General features: G+C 35.2%; 1 protein-coding gene and 1 pseudogene across 1 annotated transcript in view; both read left to right on the forward strand.

The window, feature by feature from the left end:
• CRY1 (cryptochrome circadian regulator 1) overlaps positions 1 to 20,286 on the forward strand; it is a 69,711-nt gene that overhangs the window by 26,829 nt on the left and 22,596 nt on the right. Inside the window, exon 2 of the mRNA XM_045553024.1 lies at positions 15,132 to 15,240. Within this exon, the coding sequence (XP_045408980.1) occupies positions 15,132 to 15,240 (109 nt within the window). The remainder of the gene's footprint in view (positions 1 to 15,131; positions 15,241 to 20,286) is intronic.
• Positions 7,787 to 10,418, forward strand: LOC123640231 (annotated as a pseudogene).

Genomic DNA, 20,286 nt, shown 5'->3' on the forward strand with positions numbered 1-20,286 from the left:
TAGTCCCACTGGCAGCACCTGAACAAGATGGAGCACTGGATGGATCCTCTTCAGGGAAAAGCTAGGCGTTTCCATATCATATGGCTCTGTGCCAGAAGTGGGGATTATGATGAGAGGGTGTCTCCTACCAGTTTCATTGTGCCTGGTTTCACACTTTCCCAGGATGCAGGGAGCTTCTCAACTAGTTTGTGGATTTCTCACAAAGAGATCTGTGTATTGGTGTTGAATCAGTTGTCTGTGGGCAAACAGAAAGTCCAGGGCTTCTTATTCCATCATCTCACTGGCATCATTCTTCTCTCCTTTTTGACCCTGTCACCATCTTTCATCTCTCTTTGTCCATTCTTGCTTTTCTATCCCATCAGTCTTTGTTTTTCTGTCCCATATGTCCTTGATTCTCTGTGTCCTGTGTATTTCTTTTTCCCATGTGTCATTGCATCTTTATCTTGTTTATCTGTTATTCCTCCTTCCATTTCTTCTAGCAGTCCATCTTTCCTTCCATCTAGCATCCATCTTTCCTTCTAGGAATATATACATCTATCCTTTGCTGTTGTCTATATAGACTATTCCATCTTTCATTTCCTTTTCTCTTCTCTCTCTCCAGCCTTCTTTCTGTCCCTCTATCATTCCTTCTGTTTATTCAAAGTAAAAGTTTTTTCCTTCCATCAGCCCTTCTTTTCTTTGATCTAATCTATGGTTACCATCTATGTGCTCTGATGACTCCCGATTTCTACCCTGGACTCCAGACTTAGTAAGCCCACTTCCTTTGTTACATTTCCTCTTGAATTTCTATGCAGATTCCAACCTCTCTTGTCATTTTCACTATTACCACTTGTGTCCATGCCACCATCATCTCCCTTGCAGAGAATTACAGTAGCTTCCAGGTGATTTTTCTGTTTCTTCCCTTTGCCTGATGCCCATTTCTACCCAGCATCCCAAGTAATTCTTTCAAAAGCTAATTTATATCGACCTCTGCTCAAAACTTTTTAATGGGTTTCCAGCTCATTCAGAGTAAAAAGTAAAGTCCCTGCAATGATTTACGTGGCCACATGTGATTTGACTCCTAGTAGAACTTTAACATCATTTTCTTATTCTTCTTTTCCCTCACTGTTTGAACTCCAGGCATATTGGCCTATTTTTTTGTTCCTCAAACAAACACAAGGTCACATGTGTCTGGGTCTTTGCCCTCTGTGTGATGATAATTCTCTTTTCTCAGATATGTGTGTAGGTTGTTTACTTCCTTAGGTGTTCTCTACTCAGGTGTAATCTTCATTCATTCATATAAAATGTATGTTTATTTTACTGATGTAGTGAACAAACAAGCCAGAAACCTGACTGTCATGGCACTTACATCTGGGTGAGGGTGGGAAACAGATCACTAATACATAAGGAAAATATATAGTATGTAAGGTGATGGCACATGTTAAAGAGAAAAATATAGCAAGGAAGGGGGTTGGGAAATGCTAGGGGTCAAAAGTGGTGTGTGAGGCCTATTTTAAATGGGTCAGAGAGAGCGTCACTTCAAAGATGACATCTGAACAAAGACCTGAAGAAAGTGAGGATTTGACCCATGTAGGTATATGGGGGAAATGTATTCTAGATGGAAAGAACATCCGGCGCAAAGGCACTTGGGTAGGAGCATTTCTGGCACATTGAAAGGATCTGAGGGAGGATGTGTGGCTGAAGCAAAGTGAGTGAAAGGGAGAGTAGTAGGAGTCGGAGTCAAAGGGGCAGTGGTTGTTCAGGTTCATTCTGTAAGATGTAGAAGGCCATTTTAAGGACTTTTTTTTTTTTTAAACTTTAAATGGCTTGGGAAATCATTGCAATTGGAGGGTTTATCCAGAGAGATGACTTGACCACTTGGTATCTGGGTGAAGACTAGACTGGAGGGCAATGGGGACAAGTGAGACAGATAGAAGGCCAGTGTAATCATCTAGGTGAGAAATGATGGAGGATTAAACCTGAGTGTAGAGGTAAAGGCAGTAAGAAGTAAGCAGTCAGACTCTGGATGTATTTTGAACATAACATCTGGTAAGATTTGCCTTAGTTTTAGATGTGTGCTATGAAAGAAAGAGGGGTCAAAGATGATATAGTAATGTCACCAATATCTAATTCATTTCATTAATTTGACCTTTCTTGCCTGGGCTATGAGATATTTCACTTCTCAGCTCCCTTTGCAACCTGCTGAGGCCATGTATCTAGTTCTGGCCAAGGAATTATGTGAGGAAATACTTGGCTAAGGCAGTGTGTAAAGCCCCTATATGTTTCCTGGTTCTTTTCCTGCTGTGGTGGAGGCCTTGTGTTGAAATTATAGAGCCACAAGGTCAAAGTAACTGGGATGGTAAAGTCAGCATTTATACGATAACTACCTGGAGGTGCAGTGAACTCAGCATGAGCAAGATAAAAACTTTTGTTTTGTCAAGCCACTGATTTGGGAGGTTGTTTGTTACTGCAGCATAAGTCTGTTCTAGACTGACCAAACAGGTGATACTTTGGCCTGATTAACTCGAGGGGTAGAATGATCATTAACTGACATTGGGAGACTGTATGAAGAGATGGTCTGAGGTAACCTTCAAAGGGAGATTTTGAACAGGTGGTAGGATATCAAGAAATCCTTCTGTGACCACTCTTTGTAAAAGTATCCTCCCCCTCTAAATATCCTTCTACCCTGTTTTAGTTTTCTCCACAGAAATTATCACCATTGAAATATAGTTTAGTGGTTCAAGATCTTGGAATTTGGAGCCAAGCTAACTGGGTTTAAAATGCTGGCTTTACCACTTTACTATTCATGTATCCTTGGAAAAATTATTAATATTAATATATAATCTTTATATACCTTAATATCCTCATTTGGAAATGGGAAGAGGTACCTATATCAAAGGGTTGTTGAGTATATACATGTAAAGTGCTTAGAGCAGTGTCTTGATACACACTTGATGAATGTTTGCAGCTGTTTTAATCATTATCATCATCATTATCATCTAACAAGCAAACTTTATGATACCAGATACTTAATTTTGTTCTCCCCTTTATCCCCAGGAACCACAATAATCTCTGACACATAAGCTTTCAGTATATTTTTAATAAATGAGTAGATAGATTGCATAAGTGACTGTCATTTTTTTGCAGTAATGTCAATATGGGAGAGATCTTGACCATTGGCCAAACTTGAGACAGACCTGCATAGTTACATGTGCTAGGTCATAGATCAAAAAAAGTAGAATACTTTTTCAGCATTATTAGTGTTTTTATGAAGGACAGAAATTTCAAATACAACTGTTAGACTGAAGAAAGCAATACACGTAGATCTGAGACAGCACGCTTTTGAACACGTTAGACAGATGTTATTTTAGTTGTGTGTAAATCCTTTAAAGCCTAGAAGTCTGTCTCCTACTTGCTTTAGCCTAAACTGGTGGAGTCACAATGCAGTGGTTTCTAAAATTAGGCAAGGAATAATAAGATTTCTAGATCATAAATAGCTCTGTGTGATTTTTGAGATTAGAGAGAAATAAGTTACATGGATTATATTAGTGTAAATTGATTCCAGAAACTGAGTGGTTTTAACTCTTTGAAAAACTTTTACTAATTCTGTGTACTTATGTTTCTCTATATTGATAGTATCAAAATACCTATCATATGTAAATAATAATGATTTTGTTTCTTCCTTTCCCATCTTCATACCTTTTATTTCTTTTCTTCTGTTACAGGTTGAGTATCCCTTATCTGAAATGCTTGAAACCAGAAGTGTTTTGGATTTCAGATTTTCTTTCAGATTTTGGAATATTGGCATTAAATTACTTACTGGTTGAGCATCCCAAATCCAACATCAGAAATGCTTCAGTGAGCGTCTCCTTTGAGCATCATGTCAGCACTCAAAACATTTTGGATTTTGAAGCATTTCAGATTTAGGATTTTCAGATTTGGGATGTTCAACTTGTACTACAGCGGTTAGGCCCACTAGTACCAGATTGAATAGAGAAGCAGTGGTAGCAGGCATCCTTGTCTTTTTCCCAAGATAAAGAAGTGCTTTCAACATTTCACCATTAAATATAATGTTTTCTATAAGTATTTTTGTTTATATTAATGGCATTTTTATTTACCCCTCTTTTTTCAGATTAAGGAAGTTACATTCGAGTCCTAGTTTGTTGAGACTAAATGGAAATTGAGTTTTTCTTGCTACTCTTTCTGTATCTGTTGAATTGGTCATATAATTTTTATTTATTCCATGAAGTGAATTATAATAATCAATTTTTAAATATTAAACTATTTAAGTTTCTGAGGATAAGCCCAACTTGAGAATAATATATAATACTTTTTATAGCTTGCAGGATTTAGTTTGCTAGTATAATATGCTCAGGAGTGAAATTAGTTTGTAATTTTCCTTTTATACAACTGTCTTGTCTAATTTTGGTGTCAGGGTAAATCTAATGTCATAAAATAAATTGAATGTTTCTTCTTTCACTATCCTCTGAATGACATAGAATCCTCTGTAAAATTAGAATTATCTGTTCCTTGACTGGTAGATTTCATCTGTAAAGCTGACTGGCTCTTGTGTTTTCCTTGTAAGATTTTTAACTATGGATTCAGTTTCTTTAATGACTTTTAGAACCATTCATCTTCTTTTTTTGTTCTTGAGTCCATTTTGATAAGTTGTAAATGTCTTTTCTTTTTTTTTTTTTTTGACACAAAGTCTTGCTCTGTCACCTGGGCTAGAGTGCCGTGGCATCAGCCTAGCTCACAGCAACCTCAAACTCCTGGGTTCAAGCGATTCCCCTGCATCAGCCTCCCAAGTAACTGGGATTACAGGCGCATGCCACCATGCCCTGCTAATTTTTCCATTTTTAGTAGAGACGGAGTATCGCTCTTGCTCAGGCTGGTCTCGAACTCCTGACCTCAAGCAGTCCTCCAGCCTAGGCTTCCCAAAGTGCTGGGATTATAGGTGTGAGCCACCCCGCCCAGCCAATAAGTTGTAAATTTCTTCATGAGTTAATTTTAGTAAGAAATTTATCGATTTCATCTAAGTTTTCAAATTTGTTTGCATAAAATTGTTCATATATCTTATTTTCTGTTTAATCTTGCTGTATTTGAGATTATGTTCCCTTTCTTATTCTTTTTTTGAGACAGAGCCTCGGCTTTGTTGCCTGGGCTAGAGTGAGTGCTGTGGCGTCAGCCTCGCTCATAGCAACCTCAAACTCCTGGGCTTAAACGATCCTACTGCCTCAGCCTCCTGAGTAGCTGGGACTACAGGCTACGCCACCATGCCTGGCTAATTTTTTTCTATATATATATTTTAGTTGGCCAGATAATTTCTTTCTATTTTTTTTTTTTTAGTAGAGACAGGGTCTCGCTGTTGCTCAGGCTGGTCTCGAACTCCTGAGCTCAAGCAATCCACCCACCTCGGCCTCCCAGAGTGCTAGGATTCCAGGCTTGAGCCACAATGCCCGGCCCCCTTTCTTATTCTTAATATTGTTTATTTTACCCTCTCCCGGTTTTTCCTTAATTATTCTTGTCAGAAGTTTTTATTATTGTCTGTTAATATAGTAAATTTTGGCTTTCTTGTTTCTATTATGAATTTGTATTCTATTTTCACTAATTTCTGCTCTTTATCATTTTCTTCTTTACACTTTTAAAGGATTTATTCTACTAAATCTCTCCACATATGAAAAAAGGGAAAAAGTTTAGAAGTGGTTTCTCCTTCCTGATTTTAGCATATCAATGATACCCATTTGTATCTCGTAATATACTGTGTATTCTACCATAGCAGATTCTGTTGTATATATGTACATCATGTACATATTCAAGTTCCTTTTCTAGATTTTAAGCTCCATGAGTTTTGGAACCTCATCTCATTTATCTTTTTATCTCTCACAAGTCAATGAATTAAATTATATAATAGAAGTAATGAACAGTATCACTCTGTAGAAGACATCTTAGGAAATTTATGGAGGCATTTTTGGTTGTCACAATGATTGGAGGGTGCTAGTGAAATTAATGAGGAGAGACTGAGCATGGCAGACTTCTTTCGATGTCGGAGTAGTCCCTCAAATATTTGTTGCCAGGCACAGTAGTACACATCTGTAGTTCCAGCTACTCCAGAGGCTGAGGCGGGGGATTGCTTGAGTCCAGGAGTTCAAGGACAGGCTGAGCAACATAGCAAGATCTCATCTCTTTATAAATAAATAAATAGACAGATAGATAGATAGTTGTCCTGAGTTCCATATGTCCTTCAGATGTTCTCCCAGATGTTTAATGTAAGTGAATAACTGGTTTACAATTTTCTGAAATTAGAGCATAAGTCCATTCTTATGTATAAACACTAGGTATTTTTTTACACAATTTTAATGTATACTGAGTTTTCCCGGAATGTGTTTATCACCTATATAAAATCAAGGAAAGACTATACTTTGTTTTGTTCAGAACTTTGCTAAATCTTGGTCAACATTTCAGGAAATCACATAAGCAAAGGCAATGCCACTCATGGTGTTCGAGTCACCAATAACACAACTGTATCAGTCTGTTTTACAACTGTTAAATTTAAAATGATTCTGTGTGTAAGTGTAGGCATCAGACTAATTGTCTTCTTGTGTCATGCCTAGATATTTACCTGTATAAGTATGTGTTACTTTTTAAAATATAAATGACCTTCCTTTAATTTCTTCTGCATGTGACAATTAGTCCATTACACTAATGCTTTAAAATTGTGTATATGGATGTTATATTATGAATTTTATTTCAGGATTTTAAAAGAGAGCATTGTAAAATATTTGTTATAAAAAGTGACATTGTGTCATGGTATAGGTCCACTGGTTTATGGCTTTAGGGTCGAGCAAATGCAAAACTTTCTTTTGAAATGTATGTATTATTTCCTCTTTATTGAATATTAAACTATTCTCTGTAGGGAAAATGTATATCACAAATATCTTGACAATTTGAATAATGATTAAGTTAAATGAAAGTACTAAAAATTTGTTACAAACCAGAAAAAAGGAGCATATGTAAACTTTATTCAATTTAGAAACACAAATCATTACTTATATGTTTACAGTCTCTAATAAAACATGACAGACTTTGGTTAGTGACTGAGAATCTCCATTTTTTTTTTCTTTTATGATAATATATCCAGAACTTTAATTTTTTGCTAAATTTAACTCTATTGTTTCATGTGGATAGTAGGAGATATTTTCCATATGGTTTTAATGATTTTAGTTTGTATTCTCTAAATCAGTTCTCTAGGGTCAGCAATGAATTCTTCTTGTTTAGATATTCTAAATATAATTTTCATTGCTGAGCATCTGATAAGATATATTTTAGAAACTAAAGTCCAGAACCAGATGGCTTTATTCTAGTATGATACATGTTAATTCATAGTGCCTTGTGTTCAGCAGCAATAGGATTATGTTGTATCTTACCATTCCCTTTTTTAGACTATTTTATAGTCAGAACTAGAAATTCTAGTTATATAAAGCTGTTCTAGCACAGGCTGGAAAGTAGGTCATTGTGACGGGAGTATACTAAACCGCCCACTGGTTGCTATAGCAATGACCTACTTTAAGAAACTATTTCTGTTGATTCATGTTGAAATCATCTTTTGGAAATGGTATAAGGAAGCTTACTGCATGTAATTTTTTAATAATAGCAACAGGAGGAAAAAATCCTTAAAATATTTAAAGTGAAGTAATATTTTTTTACATAACACCTCTTCAATTTATTTTAAAGTGGTGCATTCAGTATTGTAATTAAATAACATGAGAACTGTGCTTCTGTGTATGCAGTACAATTATGTGAAAGGATGTAGTGAGTTTTACTACCATTTGGCCTATTTAAAAAGCGATCTGTTGCATGTAGTTAATAACATTATTAACTGAACTTTTAAATGGGTGTGGTTCAAGAAAATAGTATATATTCCAAGTTGCAGAAGATCTGGAAATATGTTCCTGTTAAAATTATTTAGTGGAATATATTAAATCATTCATTTCCTTCAATATTGAATGTCTGTTCCAAGGCACATGCATTTGTAATACATAAAGGTTGAAATTGGTGTGTTCTCTGGAACATACTGAATCTGAAGTCTGACAGATCTTTCTTCCCAGTCAAGGGTAAAGGATGAAGCATTAGATTTTGTATAGTTTTTAAGTAACATTATTTGTTTAGCACTAAAAAGAAATTGCACTGCCAATGAGTTGATACTTTGAACCTGGGCTATGGGAGGTATTATCAAGGAAGAATTATATGCTTAGAGATTAGTTGATTCAGAGTCTTAATTGCACTGTACCATGTTTTATATACATTCATACTCACATTGACCTTGTCACTGGGAAGGATTTCCTTCAAACCTTAGTTCAAAGTCACATTCAGATGAAGTTACACATTCCAAGTGATTTTTATATAGGTATAGGCATCCAGTTAATTCATTGTTTTCTGTTGTCATGCTCAAGTATTTACATGTTTAAATGCATGCATTTTTTTCAAAAATAGAAATTATTCCAAAGGGAAAATAATGACTTCTGTTTAATGAATGTCTACCAAGTGTTAGGGACTCTACTAGGTGATTTTATGCTGCTTCTAATCTTTTCAGCAGCTATACAAGACAACCCTACTAGGTCATTTTATCCTATTTCAAATTTTTTCAATAAATTGTACAAGTGACATGATGAGATTTGTTTGCCAAAGCACAGGTTAAGAAAACTGTGTAGTTGACACAGATACTTAATTTGAAATCCATCAGGAGGAGGTTTTTTATGTTTTTATGTATACATATATATGTGTATATACAAAAATTCATATGAGTTTTTCTAGGATGAGGTACATTATGTCCTTTGACAGTTCAGAGGATAGAGAAATTACTTTCAACTGGAAGAGTTAAAGTTAGTGGGATATGAACTTGAAAAGATGGAAATTGGGAAAGGTATTCCAGGCCAAGGAAAGAATGTGGAGCAAATTCCAGGAGATTGAATGTGTCGTGGGAAAGAAGTAGTTTGGTTTGGTGGGAGGGAAAGGGGAGAAGGGTAGGAAAAGAGGAGTAGGGTAGGAAATGAACATGGAACCCTAGGTTAGTGGCCAAGCAAAATAATTTGTTCTTTATTTTATAAGGAATGAGTCTTTGAAGACCTTTGTACAGGAAGTGCCTCATGAAGATTTGGTATTGTGTATAAAATGGATTAGGATAGAGAGAGATTGTTGGTAGGCAGATCTGTTCTAAGGCATTGCAGTAAATAATAAAAGGGAGAATAAGAACTGGAATTATTGTAGCAGGAACGTAAGTGGGGCCGGGGCACAGTGGCCTATAATCCTAGCACTCTGGGAAGCTGAGGCGGGAGGATCTCTTGAGGTCAGGAGTTCGAGACTAGCCTGAGCAAGAGTAAGACCCTGTCTCTACCAAAAAAATAGAAAAAATTAGCCTCTACCAAAAATAGAAAAAAAACTTAGCTGGACATGGTGGCACACACCTGTAGTCCTAGCTACACAGGAGGCTGAGGCAGGAGGATCACTTGAGCCTCAACAGTTTGAGATTGCAGTGAGCTGTGATGACGCCACTGCACTCCAGCCTGGGTGACAGAGTGACAGAATAGAAGTAGGGTATAAACCAACCATCTGGAACAGCAGCAGCCTCAAGACCTCTATGGCACAGGTGGGTAGCAAATCTGACGGAGCGTGGGACAGCACTGGCTGCAAGGACCCAGTGACAACATGAGAGGTACTAGGTTTTGACAAGTTGCTTCAGTGAGTATAAGCTGATTATTCTTGGCTCAGAAAATGATGGAAGGTCGGCTCTGACTTTATGATTTGTTCAAGGAGTTTTTAAAAAATATATATGATCCCTTGTTTATCAGTTATCAAAAGAGAAAAAACAAGAAAGAGAAATTTAGAAAAATAAAAATATGATTCTACAATAGAAGATTCTCGTAGAAAAGCAAGTTGAAGTATTGGTTGACTGAAAAAAAAAAAAAAAAAGAAAGCAAGTTGAAGTAGATCCGCAACAGTACATGCTTGGAATTGTGGATACTACAGGAATGTAACAATTTATAGTAATGAGGGAAATATATAAAAATTAGACAAGGCTTTTCATTAGTTTATTCCATCACAGCACAGTCAACATTTAATGATTTTTAAGATCTGAGAGAACAGATTCTTCCAGTTAAAGACATTGCTGTTCAATGATTCTGGTAGGTAATAAGTGTAACTTGGAAGATGAAAGAGTTGTAGGAAAGGAAAAAGATCCCAATCTAGCAAGACAATGGAACAAGTGTGCATTCTTAGAATCTTCTGCAAGTCAAAAATAAATGTTAATGAGAACTTTTATGACCTAGTCTGACAAATTATTAATAATTTGAAAAACTCCAGTGCCTGGGAAGGCTTGCAGAAAGTCGTCTTGTCAGCCGCTTTACTATACTAAATACATTGCAGCTCTGAGCCAGGTCTGAAGAACTGTTGCCCAATTCAACAGTGCCAGCATTCCAACTTTAGGCCTACCAACATCTTAGGTGGACTTCCCTGTGATGGTACTCCTAAGAGATGGATGAAAGCTACTATGTCAGTTTGTACCATTCTAATCACTTTCCAGTATCACAAGAGAGATTTTTACTTATATAATAGTCTTAGAGCATGCAGCTGGTAAAACCAGAAGCTACATCCAGTATTACTGCTAAGGGACATTCTTCATCCACCGATGTTATACATGTATGAAAATGCCGTACTTCATACTTTAACATGTGGAGAATACAATAAGGTAAATCCTAAAAGCATCACTCTTTTGGCATAATAAAAGAAAGTCCAAAGAGCTCCTATATAGATTATTCCAGATGACTTCACTTCCTTGATATTTGTAGCTTATTGTGATTTTTTAAAAGAAATTCAAGGCCATTATTGTATTGAACAAAATAAGTGCTTTGATTAATACAGCAATGTAGTTTTTTAAATTTTTAAAAAAATCTGTGGAGACAGTGATTTTTCTTTAAAATATAATAGTTCTTTCAGTATAATGTCTTAGATTAAAGTCATTGCCTTTTAATATCTGTTAGGAAGGAAATGTTCAGACTTTTCAAATCTCTTATTACATGTTTCCTTTTTTGTTTACATAGGGAACAATGTTTATGGTTGTGTGTACAGTGAGGGTCTACAAGAAGTGTATATTTTCAAACAATTTTTTAATGATTTGACAATTTTTGTAAATGATTTTCAGGCTTCTGCAACTATAGATTCTGATTGTAAATCCCTTGCTTGCTCATGCATAAGTGTATTTACAACACTAGATATGCTGGTTTATTATTTTTACCTGTTAGTGATTATTTCACCTGTAATGTTTTGGTTGAGATGTTAAATGGTGGACAAGTACTGTGGATATGAATGTGGGAAGTAATTTTAATCATGTGTACTTCATCACAAGACCTAATTTGCAGTAACTATTGCTGTTTTATTTAACAATGCCTTGTTATTTTGTATGTGTTAATATTTGGGAGCTACTATATTCAAATTGAGCAGCCTAATGTTACAACTATTTTGGGATAGCCAAATGTAAACTAAAAGCCTTAATTAGGCTAGACATGGTGGCTCACACCTGTAATCCTAGCACTTTGGGAGGCCGAGGTGGGAGAATCGCTTGAGGCCAGGAGAGCAGACTGGGCAACATAGCAAGACCTTGTATCTACGAAAAATAGAAGAATTAGCCGGGTGTGGTGGCATGCACACCTGTAGTCCCAGTTACTTGGGAGGTTGAGACAGGAAGATCACTTGAGCCCAGAAGTGAGGTTGTAGTGAGCTATGATGACTCCACTGCACTCCAGCCTGGGCAACAGAGTGAGACCATCTCCCCTCATCCCCACCAAAAAAGCCTTAATAAAGTGGTACAGTTTTATATAACTTAGTATCAATAGTTTAATAAATTTGAATTGCCATATAGTTAGAAAAAAAGAATTGAAGTGCATAGAAAGGAGGGGACTAAAAAGTAATAGATAACGCTTACATAACAGTACACCATTCTGAAAGGTTCACATATATTAATTTGTTTAATTCTCACAAACAGTGCTATAAGATGGATCCTATTACTGTCCCAATATTACAGATGAGGAAATTAGTTAGGACTTTTCAGGACTGATTGAAGGATAGTAACTTTTGCTAGACTTTTTAAATTATGGGATATCTATGCAATGGAATACTATAAAACTATGAAAATTGGTACCATAGAAGTATGTCTATTGCTCTGAAAAGATGTTCACAATGTATTAAATCAGGCTTACAGTAAATATAATATATCTCATTTTTGTTCTACTTTGAAGGAATGTATGCTAATTATCAATTTTAAACTTCCATGTCAAGTTAAAAAGTGTGTTTTTCTATTCCTCACCTGTATCCCAAACTCCCACTTCCCATGGGAGTATTTTTCTAGTTATTTGCTTATGCACATAAAAACATAAGTAGATGCATGCAATGTAAATTTTATTTTATCAAATGTATGCATATAGTTTTAAAAGCCATAATGCAAAAAAGTTTTAAAGCAAAGGACAGCATCACAGTGTGTTCCACTCCATCCTTCTCTCTTCCTTTTTTTCGTAGATCTTTTCTGCCTAAAATATTTGATGACAATAGACACATTGTCTATTGTCATATTTTTAAAAGTACTTCTATTTTTAAAATCCACTGTACCTCTGCAGTTTTTATGTGAAATGAGAGCTGCAAATTATAACGTCTATGGAAGAAAAACATTTATAGTATGGAAGAAAAACAATATCAATAACATTTATGAAGAAAAACACCATACTTAAATACAGCTTCTATTTCTTCGTTTCATGAAGTGCCAAAACAAAATTAATTATTAGGTCGCAAAATTTTTCTCATTATAACAAATTATTTCAGCCCATATTATTCCGTACAACATTTGTTTGGTTCGTAGAGTGTTTGTTAGAAACCATTAAGAATGCTTATTCAGCTTGTAAATAAGAAAGGGAAAAATAAAGAGCGAATTATTTATTAATCTATACTTAACTGTTCATTTTATGAATTAATCATGTTCTTTTGTTTTTTTTTCTTTTCCTGTCATACTGTTTGTCATTGACTGCATAGAATCACCACATAGAATCATTTCCACCAAAAAATTGAATATGGGGAACTCTTGTTCCTTACTACCAGCTCAAGTAGAGAAGATGCTGAAACGTGAAACTTGTTCTCTTGGGGGAAGGGGAGGAAGATGCTGAAACTAATGGTACAACAGAAATTTGGGGATTATCTTTGCCTTAGATTATCCCTCCAGAACATTTTAGTTTAGTACCATTTCAATTTAAGAAAACTTCAAATTGCAAGTTCATTCAACTTCTTAATTTTTGATATGTCTAAAAATTCTTTGATCTTTGTGCTGTCTCAAAACACGTATTGCCAAGCAATTACATAAAATTAGATGCTTCCCAATAAATGTTTATTACCAGATGTGATAAGTTATTCATAGTTGTGGGTAATTTTATGAAACTCAGGTGCTTTTATGTCGTTATGCATCTAACTTCAACAACAGTCTTCTCCAGAGTATTTGTACATTGGTAGCAGTGGGTTGACGTGGGGATCGGGTGTTAGGGAAGTGACTCCAAACCAAGACAGAAAGGAGATGTGATGAAATACAAATGTGAGGATAGAAAGATTTCTCTCCTATTTGATTAAGGACACCATTGAGACTTGCTAAGGTGAAATGGTGGTATGTCTTTAACATGTTCGTGAATATAGCTCTGTGAATCTACAGCTATAGAGTCTTTTTCCCCTTTAAGGGAAAAAGTGTAAGACCTTAGTATACTTATGTTACTAAAAGAGTAGTTACTAGAGTAGTAAAAAATCAACAAGACTTTATTGGTGAAATGATGGGATCAGAATGGTCAAGTAGAACAAAATGATCTAGACCGCGCAACCTTCTACAACAGTTTTGTCCAGTAGAACTTTCTGCAGTAACAGAAATGTTCTATATTTGTGCTGGTCAGTATGGTACCCACACATATGACTGTCGAGGACTTGAAATGTGGCAAGTGTGACTGAGGAACTGAATTTTTTTAATTAAAATTTACATTTAAATGGCTGCATGTGGCTTTTGGTTACTGTATTGGACAGTGCAGTTCTGGAATACGCCTTTCCCTGCCTCTTAACCACTTTGCTTCAAAATCAAGACATAATGACTATTCTCAAAGACCACATGGCCTGTAGAAAAGACAGACAAATATTTAACCTTAAGATCAAGAATATAAAAGAAGCAAAATAGAGAGGAAGTAAGGTACATCCAGCTGAAAGAAACAGAATCTATTAATAGATGAAAATTAACATGAGGCAAACAATGAGGTTGGACCTTCCAAGGGTGACATCTCTTTTGGATTTGCTCTTGGGGAATGGTCCATTTCTTTACAATAGAAGATGCACAGCAAGCAGTCTTCTGCTACTGCTCTAGAATTTTCCTAGATATCTGTAATGTATAAGCCCTGTTACTACTTATTTCATTGAAAAAGTCTGTACCCCTACCTGATCCATGAAACCTTTTTTTTTTAAAGAAATTAATCTAGTATTTTCAATACTCAGAAAGTTAATACATAATTTAATATCTATTATTCTTTTTTTCCTTTAATTAGATTAGAAACTTGAAAATAGGCATTATGATTTTGCTCTTTTAGATGGTTACAGTATCCCCTAGTACTCATATTCTTAAATCATGCACTCACTCAGAATCATTAAAGAGGATGTTTCTGTTTTTCCTCTCAGTAGAAAATGTTCTAGACTTTTCAAGGTTTCTTTTCTGTATGAAAAACTATCTTCATATAGAAGATTTTTCATTTCATCAAGTTTAAACAATGAAATCAATTTATTTATTTAAGTGCTTTGATATTTCTTTATGTAATTTCCATGTTCACAAATTACATTTTTGCTAACAGTCACTTTTATGTAATGAAAATTAGTGATTTTATTCAGGACTTCATTAAAATACTGGGAAACGTGCTGTAATTTAAAAAAAAATTATTAGTATGTTTTCTGGAAATACTAATTTGTGTATCAGTAAGAGGTATAAGAATAAGATGATGGGTTGACATTTCAACTTTTAGAATAACATGATTTTGAGATATTTTATATCTCCTAAATATATATTTTTAAGAATGTTAATAATATTTTCTTCTCTCTAGATTTTTGCTTCAATGTCTTGAGGATCTTGATGCCAATCTACGAAAATTAAACTCTCGTCTGTTTGTGATTCGTGGACAACCAGCAGATGTGTTTCCCAGGCTTTTCAAGGTAATTTGAAAAATATTTGCATGGAATAATAATCTTTTGTCAGTGAAGATAACATGTTTGGTAAAGAAGGCCTTTTGGCTAATTTAAAGTGTGGAGAATATAAATATTTTTAAATAAAAATGTGGTTTTTTTATTTAATGAAAAAGTTGTACATGGTAAAATCAAACAGTAGAAAAATAATTTACAATGAAAAGTTAAATCTTTCTTCTACCTTAAACTGCTAGTGCCACTCTCAGAAGCAACAACTACTGCCAGTTTCTTGTGTATCAAATTAGAAATATTCTTTGCATAAATAAGGATTTTTATGAGTGGGTTTATATATCTATCTATCTGTATGTTTATATCTATGTTACTGTTCCCCTTTTTAAAAACTGAGATGAGAACACGCTATATATACCATTCTGTGCCATGCTTTATTTGTATAACCATATATTTTGGAGATTGTTCCATATTACTTCCTCAGTCTTTTAAATGGTGCTGTAGTATTCCATTGTGTAGATAGCTATAATATCTTTAAATAGATTTCTGCTGAACATTTAATTATTTTTTCTACAGGCTTTTTGCCAGTAAACATCCTTGTCCACGTATACATATCTTTGCGTACACGTGCCAGTACATTTGTGGGATAATTCTTAGAAGAGGACTTTCTGGGTCAAAGGGTTGTAACAATTGACATTTTACCAATAATACAAAATTGTAGTGTTGTTTTTTTTTTTTTTAACTTGGTAGAATCTTAAAAATCACTAAAATTTTTAAGATACCTGGTCTTATTCCCTCCTTTTTTTCCAAATGAAAAAATTAGGCCTAGAGAAATAAATGAGCTGCCCAAGATCATATAACGGCTCATGGAAGTACTCAGACTACAAGCTGAGCTTCCTGACTGTCCTTTTTATATTCATCCCGTCCTATTTACATTTACCACTAGCATTTCTCAATGTATATCTGGTTTTTCTTACAGCTGTTTGATTCATCAAATTTTTATAATAGTAATGTTTTATTTCCATTTCTTAATGTAGAAGAGAACAACAATTCTAGATTCAGGTCCCCAATGCTAGGAATCAAATCAACATTACTTAGCTTTTTTTGTTTTTTGGTTTTTTTGGCTGGTATGAAAGAAACATTTAATGTTCAGGTTTTGGTTTTTTTTTTTTTTTTTTTTTGAGACAGAGTCTCGCTTTGTTACCCGGGCTAGAGTGAGTGCCGTGGCATCAGCCTAGCTCACAGCAACCTCAAACTCCTGGGCTTAAGCGATCCTACTGCCTCAGCCTCCCGAGTAGCTGGGACTACAGGCATGAGCCACCATGCCCGGCTAATTTTTTTGTATATATATTTTTAGTTGGCCAGATAATTTCTTTCTATTTTTTAGTAGAGACGGGGTCTCACTCTTGCTCAGGCTGGTCTCGAACTCCTGACCTCGAGCGATCCACCCGCCTCGGCCTCCCAGAGCTAGGATTACAGGCGTGAGCCACCGCGCCCGGCCTTAATGTTCAGGTTTTGGCTAATGTAACAGTCTTGGCTAGTGAAAATTTATCATTCATTAAGATTGTTCACTACTATAATTCATCAAGTTAGAATTTAACCTGTATATATTGAAGAGTTCTAATAAGAAAGCATATCAGAAGCAATGGTGATAGTTTATCAGGAACTTGTGGGTGTAAAAGTTTGTGTGGGTAATTGTTTCCACCCTTCTCTAAATCCATTTGGTATAAGTAAAATGAATCCTAAGAGGATTTTAGTTGCTTTAAAACAACAAAATTTTTTTTACTTGTTTTTGAACCACCTTTTTCAAACCAGCAAGTATTTCGTGTTGTTTGAGATTTCTTCTGCCTAGAATAGCATATTATTGGATCAAACCATCTTCTGCATTTAAATGATGTCCTATCTTGTCAGTTTGGCAGAGGGGCATGGGTTTTCACATGGGCCATAAAATATACTTACGTGAATAGAACGCTCATTGTTCTATTCTGTTTTTTCCTTTGACTACATACAGTAGTCTATATGAAATGCCATTTATGAAAACTTCCTTTCAGATTTATTTACTATGTCTAGAGCCAAAGAGGGAATTAATCCCTTTTTAATTGAATTAATGTTTTGATTTTTACTTTTTGTTTAGAGGTACTACATGCGTGTGTTTTTAAAAAAGTCTTTAAAAGAAAGCAGATCTCCCATACCCCCACTTCTAACCCTAATACCCACAGTTTCTCTGAGGGAGAAGATTCTTTTTTTCATTAACTAGTTGACTTACTTAAATTAGTGTCTTGGGTTTAATGATTCCAATACAGCAATACTGAGAATTTTTAATAGGTATTTAATCCTGTTTCCCACATTGGAGGTAAAACTGGTTTAGACCGGATAACAGTGCTTTTAGTTAATTGGGATGATTGTGACAGTGACTACAATACTGATGTCTCCTCTAGTATACATTTCCCTCTATAACATTGACTCATTTTATTCTGTTTATATTGAGTAGATTTAGGAATGGGTTAGAGCATTTTTATACATATATATATGTCTAATAAACTATTACCATTTTTTTCTGGTGTGTTTTCTAGTTAGATTTTTTTCTCAGTTAAACTCTGACTTAATATAAGCTAACAAGATGACTTTTTCCTTTTTTTCTTTTCTTTTTTTTGTACCCAAAAAGTGTTTGAAGAATGACTTTTTCTTTTAACCTTTTCTTTTCATGTTTTACTGAAGAAATGATAAACTTAGGAGACATTAGCCTAGGCAAAATTTGGATGATGCTATAATCATAGGTGTGTTACATAAATTATTGTTGTTATACAGTTAAATCCTGCATCTTACAGATTTGGTGACAGATTGGTAAGCTAACCCCATGTGCATTCTAGGCCCTGTAGCAACTTTTTTTTTTTTATTTCAGCTTATTATGGGGGTACAAAAGTTTAGGTTATGTATATTGCCCATGCCCTCCCACCCCTCCGAGTCAGAGCTTAAAGTGTGTCCATTCCCCAGACAGTGCGCATCACACTCATTATGTAGGTATACACCCATCCCCTCCCCACCCCCCCACATCTGCCCGACACCCAATTGGTGTTATTCCCAAATGTGTACTTAGGTGATGATCAGTGAAACCAATTTGATGGTGATTACATGTGGTGCTTATTTTTCCATTCTTGGGACACTTCACTTAGTAAAATGGGTTCCAACTCTTTCCAGGAGAACATAAGAGATTCTATATCACCGTTATTTCTTATAGCTGAGTAATACTCCATGGTATACATATACCACATTTTACTAATCCACTCATGTATTGATGGACATTTGGGTTGTTTCCACATCTTTGCAATTGTGAATTGTACTGCTATAAACATTCAGGTGCAGATGTCTTTGTTCTAGAATGTCTTTTGTTCTTTTGGGTAGATGCCCAATAATGGGATTGCTAGATCAAATGGTAGGTCTACTTGTATCTGTTTAAGGTATCTCCATATTGCCTTCCACAGGGGTTATACTAGTTTGCAGTCCCACCAGCAGTGTATGAGTGTTCCTGTCTCTCCACATCCACGCCAACATGTATTGTTTTGGGATTTTTTGATAAAGGCCATTCTCACTGGAGTTAAGTGAGATCTCATTGAGGTTTTGATTTGCATTTCCCTGATGATTAGAGATGTTGAGCATTTTTTCATATGCTAGTTGGCTGTTCTTCTATCTTCTTTTGAAAAATTTCTATTCATGTCCTTTGCCCACTTTTTGGTAGGGTTGTTTGATTTTTTTCTTGCTGATTTTCCTGAGTTCTAAATAGATTTTAGTTATCAGTCCTTTATCAGATATGTAGCATGTGAAAATTTTTTCCCATTCTGTAGGTTGTCTATTTGCTCTCGTGACTGTTTCTTTGGCTGTACAGAAGCTTTTTAATTTAATCAGGTCCCATTTATTTATTTTTGTTGTTGCTGTGATTGCCTTTGGGGTCTTTTTCATAAATTCTTTGCCTAGGCCAATGTCTATAAGAGTCTTTCCCACATTTTCTTCTAGAATTCTAATAGTTTCACACCTAAGGTTTAAGTCTGTTATCCACCATGATTTGATTTTTGTGAGAGGTGAAATGTGTGGGTCCTGTTTCAGTCTTCTACATGTGGCTATCCAGTTTTCCCAGCACCATTTATCGAATAAGGATTCTTTTCCTCAGAGTATGTTTTTGTCTGCTTTGTCAAAGATTAGATGGCTATATGAGGATGGTTTTATATCTGAATTTTCTGTTCTGTTCCACTGGTCTGTGTCCCTGCACTTGTGCCAACACCATGCAGTTTTAATAACCACAGCCTTGTAGTATAGTTTGAAGTCTAGTAAATTAATACCTCCCATTTTGTTCTTATTGCCTAAAATTGCTTTTGCTAAATGGAGTCTTCTCTGGTTCCATACAAAGCATACAATTATTTTTTCTATATCTGTGAAAAATGATGTTGGTAATTTCATAGGGATTGCATTGAATCTGTAGATCACTTTGGGTAGTATAGACATTTTAACAATATTGATTCTTATGATCCACAAGCATGGTATGGTTTTCCACCTATTTACATGCTCTGCAGTTTCCTTCCGCAGTGTTTCATAGTTCTCCCTGTAGAGGTCTTTTACCTCCTTAGTTAAATATATCCCTAGGTACTTTATTTTCTTTGTTGCTATTGTGAAGGGTATTGAGCCTTTAATTTGGTTCTCCGTTTGACTGTTATTGGCATATATGAATACCTCTGACTTTTGTGTATTGATTTTGTATCCTGAGACTTTACTGAATTCATTTATCAATTCCAGGAGTCTATTGGTTGAATCCTCGGAGTTTTTTAGATATAATATCATCTCATCAGCAAAGAGTGAGAGTTTGATCTCTTCTGTCCTTATTTGGACACACTTAATTGTGCTCTCTTGCCTGATTGTTCTCACAAGGACTTCCAGCACTATGTTGAATAGCAGTGGGGACAGTCAGCAACCTTGTCTGGTTCCAGTTCTAAGTGGGAATGCTTTTAATTTTTCCCCATTCAGTATGATGTTGACTGTGGGTTTGTCATATATGGCTTGTATCATTTTTAGGTAGGC

Source organism: Lemur catta, chromosome 6 (genome assembly GCF_020740605.2).
Source record: "Lemur catta isolate mLemCat1 chromosome 6, mLemCat1.pri, whole genome shotgun sequence".
Taxonomy (NCBI): domain Eukaryota; kingdom Metazoa; phylum Chordata; class Mammalia; order Primates; family Lemuridae; genus Lemur; species Lemur catta.